The 21852-nt window shown below is 59.2% G+C and overlaps 1 protein-coding gene across 1 annotated transcript in view; it reads right to left on the bottom strand.

Moving 5' to 3' along the window:
* Positions 1–640: 640 nt before the first annotated feature.
* Positions 641–21852, bottom strand: part of RUNX3 (RUNX family transcription factor 3) — a 60406-nt gene continuing 39194 nt past the window's right edge. The window contains exons 5-7 of the mRNA XM_038531559.1: positions 19393–19497; positions 8329–8487; positions 641–3693 (exon numbers count right to left, since the gene is read on the bottom strand). Of these exons, the coding sequence (XP_038387487.1) occupies positions 3164–3693; positions 8329–8487; positions 19393–19497 (794 nt within the window). The 3' untranslated portion in view covers positions 641–3163. The remainder of the gene's footprint in view (positions 3694–8328; positions 8488–19392; positions 19498–21852) is intronic.

The raw sequence follows: 21852 nt of genomic DNA, 5'->3' as shown, positions 1-21852 counted from the left end.
CCTCCTCAAGTCCCACCTGGACAGGCAGGGAGGGGTGGGTGGGGCCAGGCCTCGTGGCTGGCAGTTCCCCACCAAGTCACACGCACAGCCCCTGTCGCCAGCCACAAACAACTCCGGGGCGATGTGGGGCCAGATAACACCCCCACTTTGCACCTTCGCTGCCTCATCTGCAAACTGGGGGAGCTGATGTAGCTGCTAAACTACCCCTGTTCCAGCAAGCACAGGCCCCAGGGGGGCTCCGCCAGGGGCCTGTCCACCCCTACCCACCTCTGCCCCTGCCCCACTCCCAGCCTCGGGCACCAGAACTGGGTGGCATACATCGCTCCTGTGTACGTGTAAAGAGTCACAGGCCGCTCGGGAGGGGTGGCGGCACCTCAGAGATCTGTCTGTTTGTCTGGGGTTTTGGCCACACCAGGAGGAGGCTCTGCGGGCTGCACTTGCCCAGAGTGGCCTCTGTGGTCACTACTGATGGAGCTGGATGCAAGGAGGCCAAGGGGCTGGAGTCTCCAAAGCAGTGGGTTTAGTCCTATTCCTGTCCCCAGGCCCTGCCCTGTTCCTCCTGGGCCATGGTGGGAGGTCCCCTCTGCCCCCTGCTCCCTTCCGCCCCCCACCCCCTGCACACAGCCCTAGAAGTCTGGCATTGGGATCCTTCAACACATCTCAGTTATATTATTGTAACAAATCAGTCAAAATTCCATTTTACAGTTAAATATTACAGAAGACAGACAGTTTACTGTACAGCAAGTTGTGCATTGAAAACAAACACACCAAGCAAATTATAGTGCAAAGCAGTTTCCACCCCACCCCCTCCCTCTTGCCAGCTCTGGGCCGGTTTTACTGAAAGATGTGTGCGTGGCAGGTATTAACACCTCGACGTGACAATATGTCACAGAGGATCCGAACCCGCCACCAACAGGCTTACAGTAAAATGGTTGTTTCCTTGTGCTTTCTAGATCAGTGTGGTCGCCTAGGACGACCTTAAAGCAGCCTTGTAAATAAGGACCCACTTCCCAGCAGCCCAGGCCGTCTGTACCCACTGTGGGCCTTAACAGACGTGGCGTGGCTGTCATCACTTCTAGTTGGGGGGGGGGGTGGAGGGGGGCATTTCTCTCCTGACTCTGCCCCTACCAGGGCTCGGCTATCGGGCAAGGGCGAGCCGACTGGAGCTACAAAGTGCTGGGCCCTGGGAACCCCGGGGCGCCTCCCACGCAGGCCTGGGGCCGGGCGGAGGGCACAGAGGACAGGAGCGGAGAAGGGAGGACGGCAGTGGATCTGTAGCCGCTTCCTGAGAAGGGGTGGAGAGCCCCCCCGGCGCGGGGGCTCAGCAGGACACCCCAGCAGCTATCTGACGAGATGGGAGACTGCTTTTTCCAGTGAGGACAGGACCAGAGAGACTGCAGCAGGAGGGGTTTGGGTAAGATCACCAGCGGGGCTTCCTAACTCAGGGTGGGGATCGGGGGTGCATCATCTGGCCGCTGCTGCAGGCTGGGGGTGGCGCGGCAGGCCGGGAGCTAGCACAGAGGCGACGACCACGACGACGAGGGAGGGCAGATTGTCACATCCACAGAGGATGTGGCTGAAACGATGACTGAAAACCACACGCCGTCTAGCCCTTACAGGTTTTCTGGTCCTTTTCCACTTATGCCTTTTTAGGACTAAATTCAGACACGAGAACCCATGTCACCCGAACCCCTGGGCAAGTCCCACTTTCCCATCTGCGGACCAAAGTGGGGGCCGCTCACCCGAGTACAGGGGTACAGCCGAGGGGAGGCTGGTGAGCCCTTCGCGGCTCTTCTGTACCACCGCCGGGCCCTCTGCCTCTGCACTTCCTCGGGGCGGCGGGCTGAGAGCCACAGATGTGAGTCCCGGCGTCGCCTGGGGTTCCCTGAGTCCCCACCAGCCGCGCCTCTGGTGGGAGACGGTGGGGCGCCGGAGGGCCTGAGGATGCCACCTTCTCAGGAGGCAGAGGGGCTGCTGTTCGCTACTGTAGGGCTTTACCTCTAAGAGACTGTGTGTTTGAAAATGTTTCCCGCTCCTTATTCTAAAATCAGCTTTAAAACCTGGTTTTTGCTCAAGACTGCTTTCGGAGCACAGACTGGTTAAAGACAGAGCTGTCTGAGGCCCGAAGAGCTGCTGGGCCTGCCCGCAAGGCTGGGGGGCGGGGGTGGGCACGGCTTGGCTGGACCCAGCTAGGACAGGGGTGCTGAAATCTGCCCCCACGGCCTCTCACCCCAATGCCTTCTGCTAGGGCCTATCTGGTCCCTGGGGCTCTCTTCAAAAATGGCAATTCTGAGACCAGCCTAGGTCTCAGCCAGGGAATCCCCTGCCCCTCCACCCCGAGAACAGAGGGTGAACGCCTTGGGCTGGTAAAGTGCACGGAGGACCGGTCTGCGGGTGTCTTTCCTGGTTTTAGGGACCTGCTGCTGTTGGCTAGTCTCCTCTGGGGCCTGGGACCCACAGACAGCTGGGACGGGGTGGGAGCTTTGAGCTGTTAGGAACTATAGGGAAGCAGAGCTGGGGCGGGGACTGGCGTGTGGGTGTTCTCATCCCATCTCTGCCAGCGATTTCCTGGGGCCTCTGGATGGGTCCCGTCCCCATCTGTACAACGAGGGGAAACCCTCTCAGGGGTGGGGAGACCTTCCAGTTCTGACCCAATTTGTATAAATGCTGAGGGAGGGCTGGGCCCATGGGATACAGGGTCTCCGGGGAAGGTGAGGGGCTGGGGAGGTCTTGCCAGGGCCCCGGGGGAGAGGAGGCCAAGCCACGTGGGCAAGTGCCACCTCTCTCTGGAACGGAGATGGTCTCTGCCCCAGGGGCCCTGGGCCCTGTGATAGCACCGGGCACGGCTGGGGACAGCCAGGTCATTCCAGGGGAGGCGGCAGGAGGATGCTTTCCCACAGGAACGTGGGATGAGATGACGAGGATCTGGGCTGGGGCAGTGTCCTGAGGGAGGTCCCTACCTATCTGTACAACGACGTGGCTGGACTGGACGCTCTCAGAACCCCCCACCAGCTCCGGGCCCCAGGACTCGGGGTCCCCGGGCCCATGATCGGCCTGGAGCTAAGTCCCACTGCTGCCCGGGCCTCAGAGCCGGGCCAGCCGCTTGCCGGGAAGGTCCGCGGGGTCCCCGCCTCCGTGGGGAGCCGTCCACCGGGCCCGGCGGTCAGTAGGGCCGCCACACGGCCTCGTCCATGCGGCCCGGCGTGCTCAGGGCGGTGGGCGAGTTGCTGTGGCTGCCGTCCGCCTCCACGCTGTCGCTCTGGCCGCCCAGGCTGGGGTTCATGAGGTTGCCGGCGGCCACGGCGGCGCCGCTGGTGCAGGAGGCCAGCATGCGGGTGGGGGAGCGCTCGCCTCCGCTGCTGCTGCCGGCCACCATGGAGAACTGGTAGGAGCCCGACGACGCGCCGTAGTACAGGTGGTAGGGGGACGGGTTGGCCTGGAAGGGGCCGCTCTGGTTCTGCGGGGCCCCCGGGTAGGGCGGCGGGAGGTAGGTGTGGTGGAAGCGGCTGGCGGCGGGCATGCTGGCCACGCTGAGGCCGCCCGAGGGCGAGGCGCTGTAGGGGAAGGCGGCCGACATGGCCCCGGGGTAGTGCATCCTGGGGTCCGGGAAGCGGCTCTCCGTGAACGTCTGCAGCGCCGGGAAGGAGCGGTCAAACTGGCGGGGGTCGGAGAAGGGGTTCAGGTCCGAGGTGCCTGGGGGACGGCAAGGGGCACAGTCAGTCGCGGCCGACACCGCCTCCGGGGGCTTCTCTAAGGACGACCTCGGCAGGGGCGCCCCCTCGGTGTGGGCTCAGGTCTGGGGTTGTGGGATCGCGCCCCGCGTGGGGCTCCGCGTTCAGCGGGGAGTCTGCTTGGGCCCCTCTCCGCGCCTCCCCGGCCTGCGTGCGCTCCCCCTCTCAAATAAAGAAATAAAGAAATAGTAATAAAAAAGAACCGCCCAGGGCTCTGGTTCACAGGCCGTTCGGGGAGTCCCTGCTTCTCTATCTGCCTCTGCTCTTGCTGCCCCGGGGCTGCTTGAGGCTGGAGCCTGCCGGGCTCAGAATCCGGCCCCACCTGGGAGGCAGGTGAGAGCAAGCGCCTGGGCCACAGGTGGCCATGGGGCGTCCCTGGGCCGGTGGACAAGGCGGAGGACTTGTCTTTCTCCTCCTGGAGTCCTCTTCACAGCCTGGCAGTGCAGAGGCCTGTCCAGGCCACCAAGGTGGGCCCACCTGGGCTGCTGGGGGTACAAGGAGCAGCTTCTGCCTTCCCGCCTCCCCATTCATAGCGGGTAAGACCCTGGGGAGGAAGAGAGTCTCTGATGGTGCTCCGAGCTTCGGAGTCGGTGCTTGCTTTTACAGGTAAGGAAACTGAGGCCCAGCGAGAGATCCATTTTCCTGATGTGGCACAGGAAGGGCTGGAGCTCTTGCCAGGCTCCTGCCGTCTGCTCCCTGATGCTGGGTGTGTGCACCTCTCCTGCCCAGGTGGGGCTCAGGTAGCTCATATGAGCTCCTGCCGGTGCCGTGGGGGCTGGTTCACAGCAGCCCCGTCTGTCCCCCAGCCTCCCATCCCTCACCCAGGGCTGTGGGCTGGAGCCCATTGGTGGCCAGACAGCCATAAGATGCCACCTTCACTTGTCTCAGCAGCAAAGTGAGATGGCAGCCGGAGGGGTTCAGTGGCTCGGACCCTGCCGTCACCCGGAGGGGCCCAGTGTCCAGCCCAGGCCCTGCCCCGGCTCCCTCAAGTATGGCTCCTCACTGGACTCCGAGACAAGAGCATCTCAGCCTCTGCCCCCTACTCTTGTAGTCACAGACCCCCGAAACCTCAGCATTTAAAGGGGCTTCAGGATTGAGTCTAACCCCTTCAGTAGGAAAACTCAGGCCCAGAGAGGATGAGGCACTTGGCTAAGGGTCACACAGCACCCTGGACCTGGCACAAAATCCTAGGGTTCAGGTTCTGAGCCCTGACCTGTGCCTGATAGGTAGCTGTCCCATCTCTGAGGCAGCCCAGCGCAGCACTAATCCTAGGTCTGCACTTACTGGCTGTGTGTCCTTGGGCAAGTCACCTAACCTCTCTGTGCATCCGTCTTCCCACATGAAAAATAGACACAGTAACAGTTCCTAGGAATTAAATTAGTTAATACATGTAAAGTCTTTAGACGACAGACGGGAGGCTATTGAGGATTTGCAAGCTGCCCTGGCTCTGACACCTCTTGCTCTGAGCACCCAGGAGCACTGGCCCATTCAGGGCCCGGCAAAGATGAGTCCCTGATCCGGGCCCTTCCTTGTACCCTGGCCAAGGGGCTGACTCTGGGCAGCAGTAGAGAGGTGGGCAAACCCCCAGCAGTGGTCCCGAGGGCAAGGCTGCCGGGCCCCAAGCCCTCTGTGCCACCCCACCGAACAGGACGCACAGGGAGACCCGTCTGTCGCACGGCCAGCTCTAGGCGGGCACGACCTCCTCAGACTGAGGCTGGGCTGAGGATGGGGGGCAGGTACCCTCAGGCCTCTTGTTTCCCCAGATGTGCCTGCGGTGCTGTGTGATCTCAGGGGAGACCTGTGACTTCTCAGGGCTTTGGGATCTTCCTGACTCCCCGGGGTAGGGGTGGGGGGTTGCTTAGCAGTGGGCTCTGGTTCTGGTCCTGGCCGTGAATCAGAATGGAACAATGCTCCCAGGCTCAAGGTGGGTGGATGTGAGGACAAGGGGCTGGACGACTGGGGCCTTCTGGGACACGCAGCCTTCTCTCTAACAGGTCCCTTGGCTGGTCAGTGCTGCCCTGAAGCATAAGGGATCAGAGGTGCCCGGCTCCCGACCATCATCTCAGGAACCAGGGCAGAAGGTCTTGTTGGCAGTGCCTGGCACCCCGAGCAGAGCCAGGCATGAGGCTGACACCTCCGCTCTGAGCGAGGCAAATTGAGCCCCATGCTCCAAACAAAGGAAACCCAAACTGGGCCCCCAGGATGTGACAGCAGGGCTGCAGCCCATGAAGCACAGGCCATGCATGGTGGGCCTGGGCCTGGGGTGCGTGGCCCTTGGAGTTCCCACGGGCTGTGGGCTCTGAGCTGGGCTGGCCCAGACAGCCACTGTCCTCTCCTGCCTCCCGGCCAGGGTGGGGGGAAAGCGTCTGCCCTGAGCACCCCTGTGGCAGCTGCCCGCCCCCCTCCGCCCCCCACCCCTAGCCCAGTAGCCCCAGGAAACCCGAGCTGGTCGGCTGAGGAGCAGCCAATCCCAACACTGGAAGGAAATGTTTATTTTCTTCTCGAAATTGCCTCAGCTGCTGCATGGTGGCTGAATGAGCCCTTTGAACGGTCAGAAGCCCCCACTGTGGGCAGCCACAGCTGAGGGGGCCGGGGGCTGGGGGCTGAAGGGGTCGGGGCCTCAGCACTGCTTACTAGTGACCAAAACTATGAAGGGGCATCAAGAGAAGTGACGGTGGGATGCCCCGAGGGGATCCCCAGGATAGAGCCTGAGTGCAGAGGCTCATCCTACCACGGTGGGAAGGCCAAGGAAGGGGGCCCAAACCCGGCCCTGCCCACACCCCCCTGCAGCAGGTACCTTCTTCCCACTTACAGATGAGAATACTGAGGTTCAGAGAGGGGAAGTAATCTGCCTGAGATCACAGCTGAAGGGGAAGGACTGGGTCAGCCACGCCCCATACAGATCCAACCTCCCCTCCTGGCTGCCCTAGAGTGGAGGGAGGGGCTCTGGCCCTTCAGGGCTGGACAGGGGGTGGGAGGCTTGCCTCAGGCTCCTGCGGGCACTGATTTCTAAGTCAAGTTCATGCAACTGTGCTTCCATGGGAGCTGTGGGGCGGGAAGCCACTGTTTACTTTCACCTTCTAGGTTTTGGGCCCTGATACCCACTGGGCCCCAGCTCTGCCCACGGCAGGGAAAGGCCTGGAGTGTTAGACTACTGTCCCTTGACAAGTGCTGGCCTGTGAGAGACTAAAGCATAGACAGCTTTTGGGCAGGGGTGGGCAGGACCCCCGGGAGCAGAGTACCTCCCACTGTCTCTGGGGGTCAGACCCTATGCTGCAGGCCCTGGGGCTCAAGAACCACCAAATGTCTCAAACTCACTAGCCCATGGGTCTCTCCTGACCCTGGGGGGCTCAGCAAGGCCAAGAATGGAAGCTTCCCACACCAGAAAAGAAGGGACCACCTCCTCATACTGAGGGGCTGTAACAAGTCCCCCCGCCACTGGATCGTGCCTGGCACACACGGCAAGAGCTAGCGGCAAGGCCTCCTGCAGCGGAGAGCCCCAGTGAGCCCCGAGCTCAGCCTGGAGTGTGAAGGGGAGAAGGGAGTCAGCTTGCACCCTCACCCTGGGCTCTTCCTGTTTGTGATGCCCTCATCTGCATTCTCAGAAGTGCAGGGACTAGGGGCTGGGGGGACATTGGACCTGGTCATTGATGGGCTCTGCGACCCAAGAGTGGCTCTTAATCTCTTAAGCCTCAATTCACTCATCTGCCAGATGGGTTGTAAGCAGGCCCTGCAGGACCGGGAAAGAGGGGCCGCCCACCGTCCATGGCGGCAGCCGGCCCTGCTGCCTCTGTCCAGCACTCTGGACGAGAGCTCTGTGCCCCAGGGCCCGCCTCACCCCGGCTCCTGCGCCCCAACCCACCGGCTGAGAGGGCCCAGGGAACAGGGTAGATACTCCTCACCCGGCCATTCACGGGCCTGCCCTGTGCCAGGCCTGTCTCCGCAGCCCGGCCTCGCTGTGCCTGTCATGTCCATCCAAGCAGGAGGGACAAGGACACCTAGAGGCCTCCCTTGTCTTTTCTGTTTGTAAGAAGTCTCTGGGCCAAGGGGGGACTTTTCCCAGGCGCCGCTGTGTGTCTCCAGGGCCGTGACATCACTTTGCTGGTTACGAGGGTCACCTGAGGGCAGTTATGGCATCTGAATGTCGCCCCAGGGTTGGGCAGAGGCATCCACCCCTGCCCCTCTTTCGGAAACCACAGCTGAGGCTCAGGCGTGGGGCACATGGTATCTCTGGCAGGGGGAGGTCTGTCACGGGCTCCTTAGACAAGTCACGCCCCAATTTTAACGGGTACGCTATGGGATGAATGCCCACATCCCTCAGGAGACGGCGGGTTCCCGGACGCAGGGACTGTGTCATGCTGACCCCTGGGGCCAGGCACCTTGCGCGTGGCACATGGTGGGTGTTGGTGAGTGTTTGCTGAGTGAATGAATGGAGGGCCTGGCCCAGGTCTGGGCACGGAGCATCCCTAAGGACACATCCGTAGGAGCCAGTGGGCAGGAGCATCCTCCTTCACAAGGCAGTGCAGTGCCTGCTCCTCCAAGGGCGCCCTCGTCTGGGGCCCCATCCCCGTCCCCACCCTCTCCCGCTGGGCCATACCTTGGATGGGGGTCTGGGCCTGGCTGCTATAGTGGCTGGTGGTGCTGATGGAGCCGCGGGGGCTGGGCGTGCTCGGCGTCACCCGCATGCGCAGCCGTTCCAGCTCCCCGAAGCGGTCGGGGAACGCCTTGGTCTGGTCCTCCAGCTTCTGCCGGTGTCCTGCAGAGCATGGGGAGCCCGTCAGCAGCCGGTTCCCGAGAGTCTCAGGGGGACAGAAATGCCTCACTCTGCTGGGAGGTTCTCCCGGAGGTCCAGCCCGAGACCTCTCCAGGGCAATCCTCAGCTTACTCCCAACCTCCTTCCTGAGTTCCCCAAAGACTTTCTGGACAGAGGATGGCCATGACGTGCTGCCTTGGGGCTGCCGTGATGGCCCGTCTCAGCCCTGCCTGCCTGAGTGGGAACACGTCCTTCTACCTGAACTTCTACAACCCACTGTGCAGAAGGGGAAACTGAGGCAGCGGGCCTGTGAAGGTGGCTCATGGGGGCTCCCGTGGTAGCGAGGGAGAGAGCCCAGGAGTGCTGCCACCCTCTGCCTCCCGGTGTCCCAGACGTTACACTCCCCACATCTACAAGAATAATAGGTGGCGCCGGAGTGGGACAAGTGGCTGCTCCAGCCCTGGGCCAGCCTGGGAACCCCCAGTACATGCTGCTTCTCTCCTGGCCTCAGACGGGGGTGGGGGGGTGGGGGGGTGGGGGGTGGGGGTGGGGAAGATTCACTGAGACGTGCACAAGACACATGGGGCACTTCAAGGAGGGGCCAAACTCGCACCTCTGACTGGAAGCTGGGGACCGACGGCCAGTGCCCTGGCCTGGGGCGTCACACCTGGAGAAACTGTTAGCATTTCCTATTACTTCCAAGCCATGGCCCACATAGGAGGGCCCCAGCTTCATCTCCTGGTCCCCGGGGAGACGGGCAGGGGCGGGGTGGTCATGCCCCTGCCTCTGTGCAGCTAGCTGAGGCTACCCTCACAGCTTCTGGAATGACATAAACTTGCGGGGACCACTCCCCACCCCCCACTTTTTCAATTATTCATTTTACATTTCACAAGCAACACACGAATCTCTATAAAAATAAAAGCATTACCAAACTATAGGTAAGGCCAATGGTTTCTCTGACCCGCTCTAAACCCCTCCCCAGAAGCCCCCACGTGGTCAGTTGGGTGGTTTCTCTTTCCAGCCTTTTTTGGTGTCACATGCATGGAAAACAGAACCAGTTTCTCACGGAACTTCTTGAATGGTCTCAGGTTTATCATTCTCTAGCTCGCTTTTTCCAGTAGCACATCCCAGAGTACCACCTCAGTCTCCTGATCTGTAAAATGGGGGGAGGAACCCAGCACCATAGAAACAACAGAGCTCCCGCTACACCTGGGGAGCCCTCCCGGGTGGCACAGGCAGGGCTCAGCACTGGCCAGCAAGCTGTCCCTCCTCCTGCCCTGGCACGGCCCCTGGAGGCCGCAGCTCAGTGCAGCTCACTCAGCCAGCCCTCTGGGACGGATGATTAGGTTGTTTTCACATTTCCTCCGCTATTCACGGGCAGTACACCCAGGAGCAACGCTGTTCACACTTCATTGTGTCTGGGGATCTCTCCAGTGCAGACACCAGCCACGAGCCTAACACCCGAGGCTGGTGGCTGGTCCGTTCCACTCCACTGGACCCCACTCCAATCCCGATCCCGACAGAGGCAGGAGGCCAGCCAGGCAGGGCGGCCGGGTTCTCTTTTTACAAAGAGAATTACAGCTCAGAGAGGTGAACAGGCTTGCCCTCAGTCACACAGCGAGGAAGAGAAGGATGTCCTTGGAGAAGAAGCAAGGGGAGCGGCTAAGGGCCTTGCCTGAGTCCTCGGATCTGCTGACCTGCCGAGTTTTCTAGACTGGCGAGGAGAGACGAGAGAAGTAGATGGGAGGTAAAACAGAACCCCTCGCTGTTCTTCCTGAGGCCCCGACACGTGCTGGGGGCCTAGAAAAGTGTGAAATGACTAGTGAGGGTCCCTGGGAATGAGAAACAGAGGTAGAGGCCTCAGAATGGGTTTGATTTCTGATTTTCAAACTGGGGATGCAGTGGATCCTGGCACCATAGATGCACCCAGGCTCCCTGCACACCCCTGCCTCAGATGGGCACCTGGGGGTTCTTAGAGATGAACAGGGAGTCCTGGGAGCCACAGTAGGCTCAGCAAGTCAGCAAGAAGCAGGGAACCCACTTTCTCCTCGGAGGAGGCCCCAGTCCTGGAGGCCAGGGGATACCGTCAGCCAAGATGAGACCACTCGGCTTCCAGCCAGGCCCCTGTGCTGCCTCCCAGGACCGTAGGTAAGGGGGCAAATGAAGGCTGGGGGTGACCTGAGCTGGAGCTGGGGCTACAGACTCGTAGCCAGGCAAGTCACATCCATGAGGCACATGGGATGGGTGGGGAGTGGGGCAGAGTGGAGGGGGTGTGCTTTGCAGAAGGGCCAGTTGCCACGCAGTCCAGCTGGCCGGTGCCTGATGAGGGTGGGCCCAGTGTTGCCAGAGCCTCCAGGTTACCAGGAGAACCCCGCTTCTATGTGAACTCTTTATATGCCGGCCATTAATTCTAATACTGAAAACGAAAACAAAAACAAAAAGAAAACAAAACCCTCTAAAAACCCCAAACCAACCTGTAGGATGTGTCCTGCCTACCCGCTGCCAGTTGGCAACCTCAGAGTTCGAGATTTCATTTTCTGGTTGGTTGGGTAACCTTAGCCACTGAGGCCTGCTTAGCGGAGACCCTCAGGAGGTGGTCTCTAGGGGAGTGTCGCAGCGCAGCCGTCAAGGACCTGGGGAGAAACGCCGTCGACGCAGCTGTTGCAGCCACTGAGGGTGGTAGGGTGACGTGTGGGCCAAGGTGGACGACACATGAATTCAGGACGATCCCAACAGGGAGGAAGTCGGCGGCGTAGACGCGGGGCTGCAGCCTGACCTGACAGCAGCTGGGTGCAAAGATTCTGGGTGCCTCGGTCAACCACAAGTTTGAAGTGAGCCAATGGGGCCCACACAAAAACTGGTGCAGAACGTCAGGCCTTGTAATTATCGTCACCACGGAACGAAGTCCTGTTTCTGAGTCACACTGTGTACGAGGTGTTTATGGTTACTCCTGCAGCCCAGCGGAAGGAGGGCAGAGTTCACAGCAGCCTGGGCTCAAGGATGGGCCTGCCACTTGTGCAGCCTGGTGGCCTCACTCGAGTCACACTCCCCTCCACCCCCCTGCCCCGCCAAGCCGCAGCATCCCTGTCCTGGCCAAACAAGGTCTAGGAATACGCTCCATCTACATGGGTCGCTGCTATCTTGACTGTCACTTCTACGCAGGATTAGCATCCTCACCCCGAAGCCGAAGCCGAGGCCACAATGGCTGAGTCTGGGACACAGAGCCAGGGTGGTGTGGGGGGCAGGGGGGGGGGGGGAGCCTGCACTGGCAGGCAGACCCCTGAGGCCAAGTCCGGGGCGTGTTCTCTCTCCTGACACTTTCCGTTTTGTTCCCACTGTACAGGTGGGACTACTGAGGCTTCTAGAGGGGACCGACGCTACGTGCTTGGTCTGGGACGGACACGAGGCGGTCAGGCCCGAGAGCACGCGCTCCACCATCTGCTGCTCTCTGCCTTCGCCAGGGCCACTCTGGAGCAGGGCACTTCTAACAGTACTTGGGGAGTCGCCTCCTTGCTGCCGCGGGACTCCGGAGCCGCTGCCAGGGAGGGGCGAGGGGAGGCTGAGGTGGCTCCGCGTGGCCCGGGCGCCAGAGAGTCTTGGAGCCACAGGGCCCGGCCGTCACATTTGGAGAACGGAACTTCCTGTGCCTGAGGATAGATGGGCCTACAGAATAGACCTCTTTCATTTGGCCACCCACCGTGGGAGCTGGGTGGGGCGCGCTGGCCTCGCTTACTCGGTCACCTGGGGCCCGGCCCTGTCACGTTGTGCCTCAGTTTCCCCGCTGCGCCGCTTGCTCCCTGAGGCCCCTCTAGCTTTGAAAGTCTCTGGCATAAGATTACAAAGCTCAGCCTCTGGCCGTAGGAGGGCCTCCAGAAGGAAAGAAGGCAGGGCTGCTCACGCAGGGTTCACCCCCTACCACCCGCCTCCTCTTGCTGCTGCTGTTCTCGGCCTTTCTCAAGCACTCTCCGCCTCTCACACTTCAGAGTCCCAGCTAAGCTCCAGCGCAGCCCCTACCAGGAGGCTTCCCGGTCCTTTCGGGCTCAGCCCAGAGCCACTCCCCTTCAGGCGGACCCCCTGTCTCTGTGCCCAGCCCACCCGGCAGCACCCTGCAGGCTCAGAGCAGTAGGAGCACGAGCCGAGCACAGAATAAGAGCTGCAGCCAAAGCTTAGCTCGCTGAAAGCTTCCTCCGCTCCAGCGTCTATGTCGTCACTGACATGCCCGCCTGGCTTCACCCCGCATCGTCCCCACCGTCCCTATTTTACAGGTGAAGAAACAGAGGCTGGCTATGACATGCTCAAGGTCAGACAGCTTGAGGCCACCTTCTCTTCCTGGAGGCCTTCCTGCAAGAAAGGGGCATGGGTTTTGATCATCAGGGGGCCTCAGACCAGGGTGTTAGGGCCCGGCCCAGGCTCAGGGCCCAGACTGGCTCTCTGTGGGCCCAGGAGGGTGGGCCTGGGGAGGAGAGGGTCTCGGTGGACCCACCAGAAGCTCTGCCCTGCTCCGAAGCTAGAGCCTCACTTTGCTCTAACCTACAAGTCCCTCTCCCCCTCTGGGCCTCAGCTGCTACTCCTGTAATGTGGTTTTTACACGGTCTAGCCCCCCGAGGTGAAGATGAGCTGCAGGACAGACCCCCCAAGGGTTTAAAGGTAAGGCACTTTGCTGGGAGGATGGGGGCCACCTGGGTAAGGCCCCACCTTGGCCTGCCACACCTGGCCCAGGCGACCTGTCAGCCTCCAGTAGCTGGGCTCAGGTCACTGACAGCCCCTGCAACACTGTCTCCCTTAGAGCTGCGACCCCCATTTGTGGGAGGGCAGGTCCCAGTGGCTCAGGCCTGTAGGAGACAGCTCTCCCTGACTGGTGATGGGGGGCAGTCCCTTTCTCCCCTGGGGCTTCAGCTGTCTCATCTGTAAAATGGAGATCACAATCTAACTCCCAAGGGCGGGAAGAGGCTGCAGGAATGAAACCAGCAGTCTGGCCTGGAGCCTCAGGGAAGGCGTCCTGGGCTCCGCAGTTCTTCCTTAATGTGTCTACAAAGTGGGGGTGCCCAGCCTCGCAGACGTAGGAGAAGGGTCAGAAGGGGGGTAATGAACACTGGGGCCCAGCCAGACCGCTGATTCACCCAGGGTCACGCAGTGCTGGTGGCAGAGGACAGGGCTGGGTTCTGGGCTGGGGGCTCCCTTATCGGCAGTCCCAGGGCATCCTTCATCACCACCAGCTGGGCCAGCATGGGGCCCCCTCACCTACCAGGTACCTGGTACTTCTGGGGAAACCGTCGGAGCCATCGCCCTGCCTTCATGCTGGCCCAGCGCAGGCTCCCGTGATGAGAGTGCGACCACTTCTGTGGGCATCGACGATGGGCCACGCACTGTGCTAGGTGGGCCACGCATGTCACCTACAAGGGCCACAGCCCTCTGTGAGGCTGCTACCATTGTCCCCATTTTACAGACGGCAAAGTGGAGGCACAGGCGTCAAGGTCACACCTGGAAATGGTCAGCACCTTGCATGAAGCGTGACAGCTAAGGTCTTGGCCTCCTGAGACCTCCGAGAGGGGAGTGCTGTGTTGACGGGCGGTGAGGCTCCACTGGCCAGAGGCCAGCTCATCATTCTGCCTCAGCTGGTGGGAGACAGGAGGCCACGGGGGCCGGGGGCCAGGGGCCAGGGAGAAGCCGAGCTGGGCAGGGCTCAGGAACAGCATCGGCTGCCGGGAACAATGTGGGCCCCAGTGATGGGGCCTTCACCCATCTGAAGCCACTCGGCTGCCTCCTTGGCTGCCTGGCCCAGCCCTGGTGCGGTCACAACCCAGACACAGCCGCCACTGTCCGCCCAGCCGCGGGGTGGGGCACCCGGGCCCAAGGCCCGCTCTGTGGCCTGTCAGGAGATTTACACCCGACTCTTAACAACCGCGCGCGGAATCGCAGGCGGGTGCTGGGCCCCGGGTGGTCTGCCTTGAATCGGCCCCCTGTGAGCAGATGAAAGCTGGTCGGTGGCTGGGCAGGGAAATGGGCTGGCGGGGGGCCAGCGGGCAGGGAGGCAAGCTGCTCCCTCCCAGGGCTGCAAGTGGGGCTTCCAGCGGCCTGGGGTTGATTAGGGGAAGCCGGGAGGTCTGAGGTTAACCCCTTCCCTCCTGCTGGGTGCACTCCCCTGGGGATCTAGGGGATCCTGGGAGCCAGGGGCCAGGAGCAGTTGCCTCTCCTCAACCCAGGCACCCCTCTGCCTTCCCGTACCTGGAGCTGAGAGCAAAATTGTGGCACCTTGAGGACTCTTGAAGGTCCAGAGACAGGTTTAGGGTCACTTCTCCCGCCCATGCTGTCTGGGGGCCCCCAGCAGCCACAGTGGCTCTGTGCTTACTTCCTTCAGACCTCTCTGGCCAAATGTCACCTCTTCAACCGGCCCCCCTGGATCCACTCCCTGCTCACGTCCTATCCCTGTACTCCCTACCCCTTCACCCAGCTCTGTTTTTCTTCATTAAGACTTCTCGCTACCGGGGCACTTGGGTGGCTCAGGGATTGAGCGTCTGGCTTTGGCTCAGGTCGTGATCCAGGGTTCTAGAATCGAGTCCCGCATTGGGCTCCCTGCAGGGAGCCTGCTTCTCGCTCTGCCTGTGTCTCTGCCCCTCTGTGTCTCTCATGAATAAATAAAATCTTAAAAAAAAAAAAAAGAATTCTCACTACCTGAAATTAAATCAGCTAATCATTTGTTTACTTCATTTACTCAACAAACATTTACTGAGCGCCTCCTAAGTGCTCACATCTGCATTTCGGGCTCTAGGCCAGTGCCTAGCAAAGCAGAGGAGAGAACCTCTGCCCCATGGAGCACAGACACTGGTGAGGAGAGATGATAAATAAATGAAATAAATGTATGAACTCTATGGCATCTTGGAAAGTAACCAGGGCTCCAAGCAAAATCCAGGCTGGTAAGTATGGGTGGCGGTGGGTGAATGTGTGATCTGAAGCAGCATGTCAGGGGAGGCGGCTCACTGAGAAGTTAGGGTAAAGACTTCATTCAGGGTGGAAAAGAGTCAGCCGTGATTCTAGGGGTGTCTGGGGAGGAGTGTTCCAGAGAGAGAGAATAGCAGTGCAAAGGCCCCGCGGCAGGGATGTGGCCGCCCAGTTCGAGGACCAGCCAGGAGGCCGGTGTGGCCAGAGTGGGGTGAGTGAGGAGGAAGATGTCAGAGAAGAAGGCAGGGGTAAGGAGCACAGATCAGGGAGGGCAGTGTGGGCCACGGTGACAAGAGAACTATTTACCATCTTTCCCCACTGCTAGCGTGTAAGACCTGAAAGGGATGGAGCCTGTCTATTGGATTCACTGTGGCATCCTCAGCTTCTAGAACAGTGCCAGACACCTGAAAGGTGCCCAGGAAAATATTTGTGTGCATTTTTGGGAAGAAAGGGCCCACAGGCAAGATGCCAGAACCGCCCCCTCTGCCTCAGGCAGGATTAAGAACTTGGGTCCTACGCTTTCAGGTATCAGCACCTGCTAAGCTTGGAAGATGGGGTGAGCGGTTCTTAAACCACGGTCCATGCCAGAATTGCCAGGCACTGGACTGCCTCCTGCCTGAATCCTGGATTCTGCTCAGCCACCTGCTTTTTTAACCAGCCCCCGGTGACTATGAGGGACACCAGCATTGAGAACCTCAGAAACCAAGGCCACACAGGCAGGAAGCCACCAAGCCAGCCTTCAAACCCAGCCAGCCACCTGGCTGCAGATCGGGCATGCTCTGCAGGGCACCAGAGGGGAACGACCCAGCCACAGAACCCACAGCTGGGCCTCAGGGATCTGCAGACTCCCACTCCTTGGCTCCCAGGACCAGCCCCTACTCCCACCCCACCCAACCCCACAGAAGGCTCAGCCCTCACATGGGGCTGGGAGTCACAAAGCAGGAGAAAAGCCCAGAAAGGAAATCCTGTGATAATCCATGAGGGTTTGGGTACTTCCTGTGGGCTGGGCAGCTGCAAGCTCCTTTAATGCTCAGACAACTCCCCAGAGCAGAGGCTAATTATTAGCTAATATCATCCCCATTTTACAGATGAGCACAGTGAGAGAGGAAAGGCCCTTCTAAGTGGCCCCCACTTCCCTGAGTCCCAGACCAGAGCCCATGGGGTGCACTGAAGCTTGCCCTCGGGCAAGTGGCTCTGCCTCCTGGCCTGTCTCCTCCTGGGCTGTCTGAGGACCCGTTAACGGGGACTCTGCACCAGGTATGTAGGAGACACCTGGTGACCAACAGCACTGAGCTGGTTCCCTTCCCTCTTCTAGGAGGGGAAACAGAGGCCAAGAAAGGAAGACGATTTGACCAAGCTCACAGACTGAAGGCCAGGTTGAGGTCAGAAGCCCGGATGCTGGTCAGACCTGACCTGAGGGCTGGGTGGGCAGGGGCAGGAACAAGCAGGTCCTCGGGATGGGAGGCTGGAGAACTGCCCCCTCCCACAGCTGCTCTTCTCTATAAATAAGCTGCTGTTAAGATTATGTTTGAACAAGTCGCTTTAAAGCCACAGGTCTGGCCCATGCCAAGGCCCAGAGAGGGGTGCCGTCTGCCTCAGGTCCCAGGGCTAGCCCGGCCTCTGACTCCAGCCTATTTCCTGGCCTCCAGCTCCTTCTCCTTCCTCTTGCTGCTTTGTCTCCCTCTGGCCTCTGTTGCCTTGTCCTGTGCCACCCCTTCCTCTGTCAGCTTCCCCCCCAGAAGGGTGTCTCAGGTCCGTGGGACCCTGGGAGAGAAGAGCAGCCAAGGGATTCTAACTGGGGGCGCCCAAAGCCAGGGCTGAGCCTCTACTCTCACCCAAGGGACTCCAGGGGGAAGGTGGGCAGCTCTGGGAGGAGCAGGGCTGGACAGAAAGGGCCCTGAGGGATTCCAGGCATTGCTGGGCCCTCGGAACGTTCCTAGCAAGCTGCAGGACCCCCTGCTCGCATGCCTCCATGGACTCGGTGCTCTGTGGAGTGGTTCCTAAGTGCTGTCTCATCACACTGAGCCTGACTGTAGCTTCTGTCCATCTCCATCCTGCCCCGGGAGAACAGAGTGGCACATCACCTCCTTTATACCTCTATGGCCATGGCGTGGGTTTGTCAGCAGACGCATGGGTCACCCGAGAGGGTCACCAAGAGAGGGTCACCATTCCCTAATGGTGGTGGTGGCGGTGGGAATGCATGGCAGTGGCCAGGTACTGGGGATAACAGAACACCACGGATCCAGTGACTCAGCAGGACCCTCCCTCTGCCACAGCCAGATGCTATCCACATGCTGTCACTGATCTCTAGGCCTGCAGTGTGGGTGGTATCACCACACTTCCGGGAGGAGGGGCTGAGGCCCGGAGAGGCTTGCAACTTGCCCAAGGTCCCTCTACCAGGCAGGCTGGCTCAGAATCTGTTCTCTGCACCATGGGGGCCTATGGTTCACAAGGGCTTCCCAACCATCACCACCTTGAGACTCTTGGGATCACTGACCCAGTTCACAGATGACAAACGGAGGCTAAAAAGAAGATACAACCTATCCAGGGCTGTGAAGCCCAAAGCCAGGGGCATGGACCCATCCAAGTCCAATCCCAACAGGAATCTGGGCAGAGCAGATGCCCACCTGTGGGCCTGATGGCCATGCGTGGGAGCTCAGGGGGGCTGGAGAGCCTGCAGGGAGGACTTCCCATGTGGCCAGACACTGGAGTGGGCCCAGGAACTGGACAGATGGGGAGCCAGGCCGGCCTGATTCCCAAGAAGGAAGGGGCCAGCCCAGAACCTGGTCTGGGTGGCCCTCACTAACGACACCCTGGCATAGCCAAGCCTTGTTCTGAGCCTCCCAGGCTCAAGTCTCCATTCTGTCTTCCTGCCCCAAGTCCACCCAGCTTGGAATAGAAATTGAAGACTGTCTCTGGATGGCAAGGCAGCTCCCAGCAGACCGTGGGAGGCCCTGGCAGGTTCTCAACATCCCCTGGCCTGGATTCTCTTCTCACTGGCACTGGGGTGACCCTTTGGCTCCGCTGTCACAAGGATCCCATGAGATAATAAACACAAGAGGGTTTCTAAACGCAAAGGGCCACTATCACAAAGAGAAAGACAGGGCAGCTCTCCGTACCCCACACCGAGCATGCTGCAAGTAGGGGTGGGGGGCTCCAGACAAGCACTCTGGGCAGGGTCCAGAAAGCAGCCAGTCCAGAGCTGGCCAGCTGGTTCTCAGTTCCATTTATTCATGAAAGCACAGTCATTCATTCATTTGGTGAACACAGACCTCTGGCCCACCCTGTGGCAGCTGCCCCTCCCACCCCCCTAATCTAAATCTGCAAACTCTGGGTCCTTTGGCAGATAGAAGCAATTAAACACAAATTCTCTCTGATCTGCACACATCAGGACTCCCTGCACATAGTAGGTGCTCAATAAACATTTGCAGAATCCAATCTGCATTCTTGAGTATGGGTTTTGGGGTCAGATGGCCTGGGCTCTGTGTGACTTAAGTCATATACTGAGATCCAAGGAAAGTTTCCAAGGAGGGGATCTGGCCTCGTAGCCAGACCAGCTCCTGTTTTTGATGGCTCCCTCCCTCAGCCACTGGCAGAGGAAGCTGGGGTGGAGCAGAGCAAACCTGGCTCCACCCCGCCCCCCTCACAAATACCCTATCTGAAGCTTTTTCCATCCTATTCCTTTCCTTAACAAATGCAAATTGCAAATCCATACTCCTTTAGCTGCGCCCCGCCCCTTCGTGGGCAGTCATCCCACAGGGAAGGAGGTCAGGCCAGGGCTAAGCACCCAGGGTTTAGGGTTTGCGGGCAGGCACACAGTGTGTTGGGAGGTAGAGCCCAGGACTGGGATCCTCCACAGGGGCACTCCAGGGACCCAGTGCCATCTATCTGACCCTGGCTGCTGCCCCTCCCGCCCCCCGCTGGACTCTTCTCCCCCACACCCAGGGGATCAGGGACTCTGGCACTTACGTCTGGGTTCCCGGGGTCCATCCACAGTCACCTTGATGGCTCGGTGGTAGGTGGCCACTTGGGTGGGGTTGGTGAACACGGTGATGGTCAGTGTAAAACTCTTCCCTGGGGGGAGTGGAGAATAAAGGCAGAAGGTTGGCACCTGGAGCTATTAACGTAATTAGCTTCATCCCGGTTCTCCCTTCCCCAAGGCACAGATCTCTCTCCTTTGAACCTGGGCAGACAAAGGGGCTCTGGGTGAAGTTCTAATTGCTGGCCTTGACATTCAAGGCCTCAGGAGATCTTGCACCAATTTTATCATCTAACCCCACCCCATGCTCTGGGCACCCCTCCTATTTTCCTCCTGCTCCCTGCAACCTTTGTGCCAGAGACCCTCATGATTTTGGGGTGTGGAGCATCTCAAGTAGATCTTTAAAATATGTATAAAAATACATATTTTGGGGCCACCTGGGTGGCTCAGTGGGTGAAGCATCTGCCTTTGGCTCTGGTCATGAGCCCGGGGTCCTGGGATTGAGCCCTGCATTGGGCTCCCTGTTCAGCAGGGAGCCTGCTTCTCCCTCGCCCTCTGCCCCTCCCCCCAACTTGTGCTCTCTCTGTCTCAAATAAATAAATAAAATCTTTCCAAAAATACGTTATTTTTTTCCTGAAAGTAATTATGATCTTTCTAGAAAATTTGGGGAACACAGAAAAATCACCCGCAGTCCCACTAGCCAGAGAAAGTTCGTGTGTTGCCTTCCCTAATCCCTTTTGTGTGGGTATGTGTGTTTACAGAGTGGCAAGGATACCAGAATATGCATCTTCAGATTTTTTCTTCATTTAACCTCACATCATAACCACTTTCTGATGTCATTAAAAATCCTTCATAAACTTCATTTTTAAAGGCTGCAGAATGCTTCAACGCACAGAAGCCTCGTCTTTTCCTTCTCTGCCCCCTTACTCTGGGGGGCTGCCCCCCTGCGGCCTCCTCACTGCTGAGCGGAGGGGGCGCTGAGAGAGGGCTGACTGGGGAGCTGCCGACATTTCATTTGTAGACGCAACTGTTATTTCCAGAACTCTGTTCTATTTTTAGATAGACATTTGGCTCCAAAGTCTCCATTCAAAATTCCTAAGAGAGGAAAAACTTTTAAAATAATAATTTTTTTTTACCATTTAAAATAAAACGAAAATGACCTTTTGTTTATAAAAAATCTTTGTCTCCGTCTCTGCTTATTTCCTTAGAATGGGTTCCAAGAAGCGGTGAGTGATTTCATCGCATCAGAGGGTTGGGATGTATTCAGGGACATTGATCTCGAGTGAGAGGATGCTCCAGAGAGTCACCGTGACCGCTGCGAGGCTCCCCCACCCGGCGCAGGGCTGCCTATTGAGGTGGGAGACTGGAACTTTTCATAGGCTTATTGTCTGTCCTAACCCAACACAAATGATTGCTTCGTGGTCCTTATTAGCATCCTCTTGCCTTTTAGAAATCACCCAGTGATAACCTGCTAGCACTTTCCCTAACCTCTTTGTGGCGACCAGTTTCTCAGTTCAGTGGCCTTTACGTTTTGCCTTCTGACACCGAGCTGCTTTGCATTTTCAGTTCTTCCTCTTGTTGGGTGATCTCTCCTAGTGTTTTATGTTTAGGCACGTTTCCCCATGTGACAAGCAGGTAAAGCTGACCTTCGGTGAACAGGGTCCTCTCTACCTCCTACCTTCAATTTTTTGATTCTTCTGGGGGTTTAACTGGTGGGTGCGGTGAAAGGTAGAGTTTTTCCTCAAAGGGCAACCCAATTTTCCCATCACCTTCACTGAAGTAAGCGTCCTCCCTCTCCTGCCCTCCTCTCTGTTCGCATCAAAGCCCCCAGGCTGTGAGACTGAGGAGGCTGTGGGAGGAGCTTCGCTGATCCCCTAAGCTTGGCCTCCTCCTTCTCTGCCTCTGAGCATCCCTATTTGTGGGACCCAGTTAGGATCCAGGGGCTCCCTAAGGGAAGGGCCCATGGCCTGGTGCACCTGTGTCTGCCAGGGCTGGCCCGGGGTGGGCAATTGAGAGAGACCACCTGTGTGGACCACTGTGCTGCCCTGTGCTCCCGGCATCTCTCCAAGGCGGCCGGGTGGTCTTGACATCCCCCTTTCACAAGTAGGAGATGAAAACTCAGAGCTGGGGGCGGTAGCTTGAGGTCCTCTTTGCACGGCCGGGTCCACTGTGATCAAATGAAAACTTGAGCCTCAGAAACAGGAGAGTCCAGAACCAAAGTAAACCAGCTCAGGCTCCCAGGGCCACACCAAGGAACCCTAGGGCGTCTGAGACACCAGGGGGTGGTTTTAAATTGAGGTGTGACTCAAACTGGGGCAGACTGGGGTCTCTCTGGAAGGATTTTCCTGAGCCAGCCCACTGGTGGCCGGGATGGAAATGCACACAGCACCTGTCCTTGGAGTCCTGGGTCAGAGGAAATCGAACCCCTTACCCAGACCGCAGGGGCACTT

This window comes from Canis lupus, chromosome 2, assembly GCF_011100685.1.
Source record: "Canis lupus familiaris isolate Mischka breed German Shepherd chromosome 2, alternate assembly UU_Cfam_GSD_1.0, whole genome shotgun sequence".
In the NCBI taxonomy this organism is placed as follows: domain Eukaryota; kingdom Metazoa; phylum Chordata; class Mammalia; order Carnivora; family Canidae; genus Canis; species Canis lupus.
This window is presented reverse-complemented; position numbering and strand designations above follow the sequence as displayed.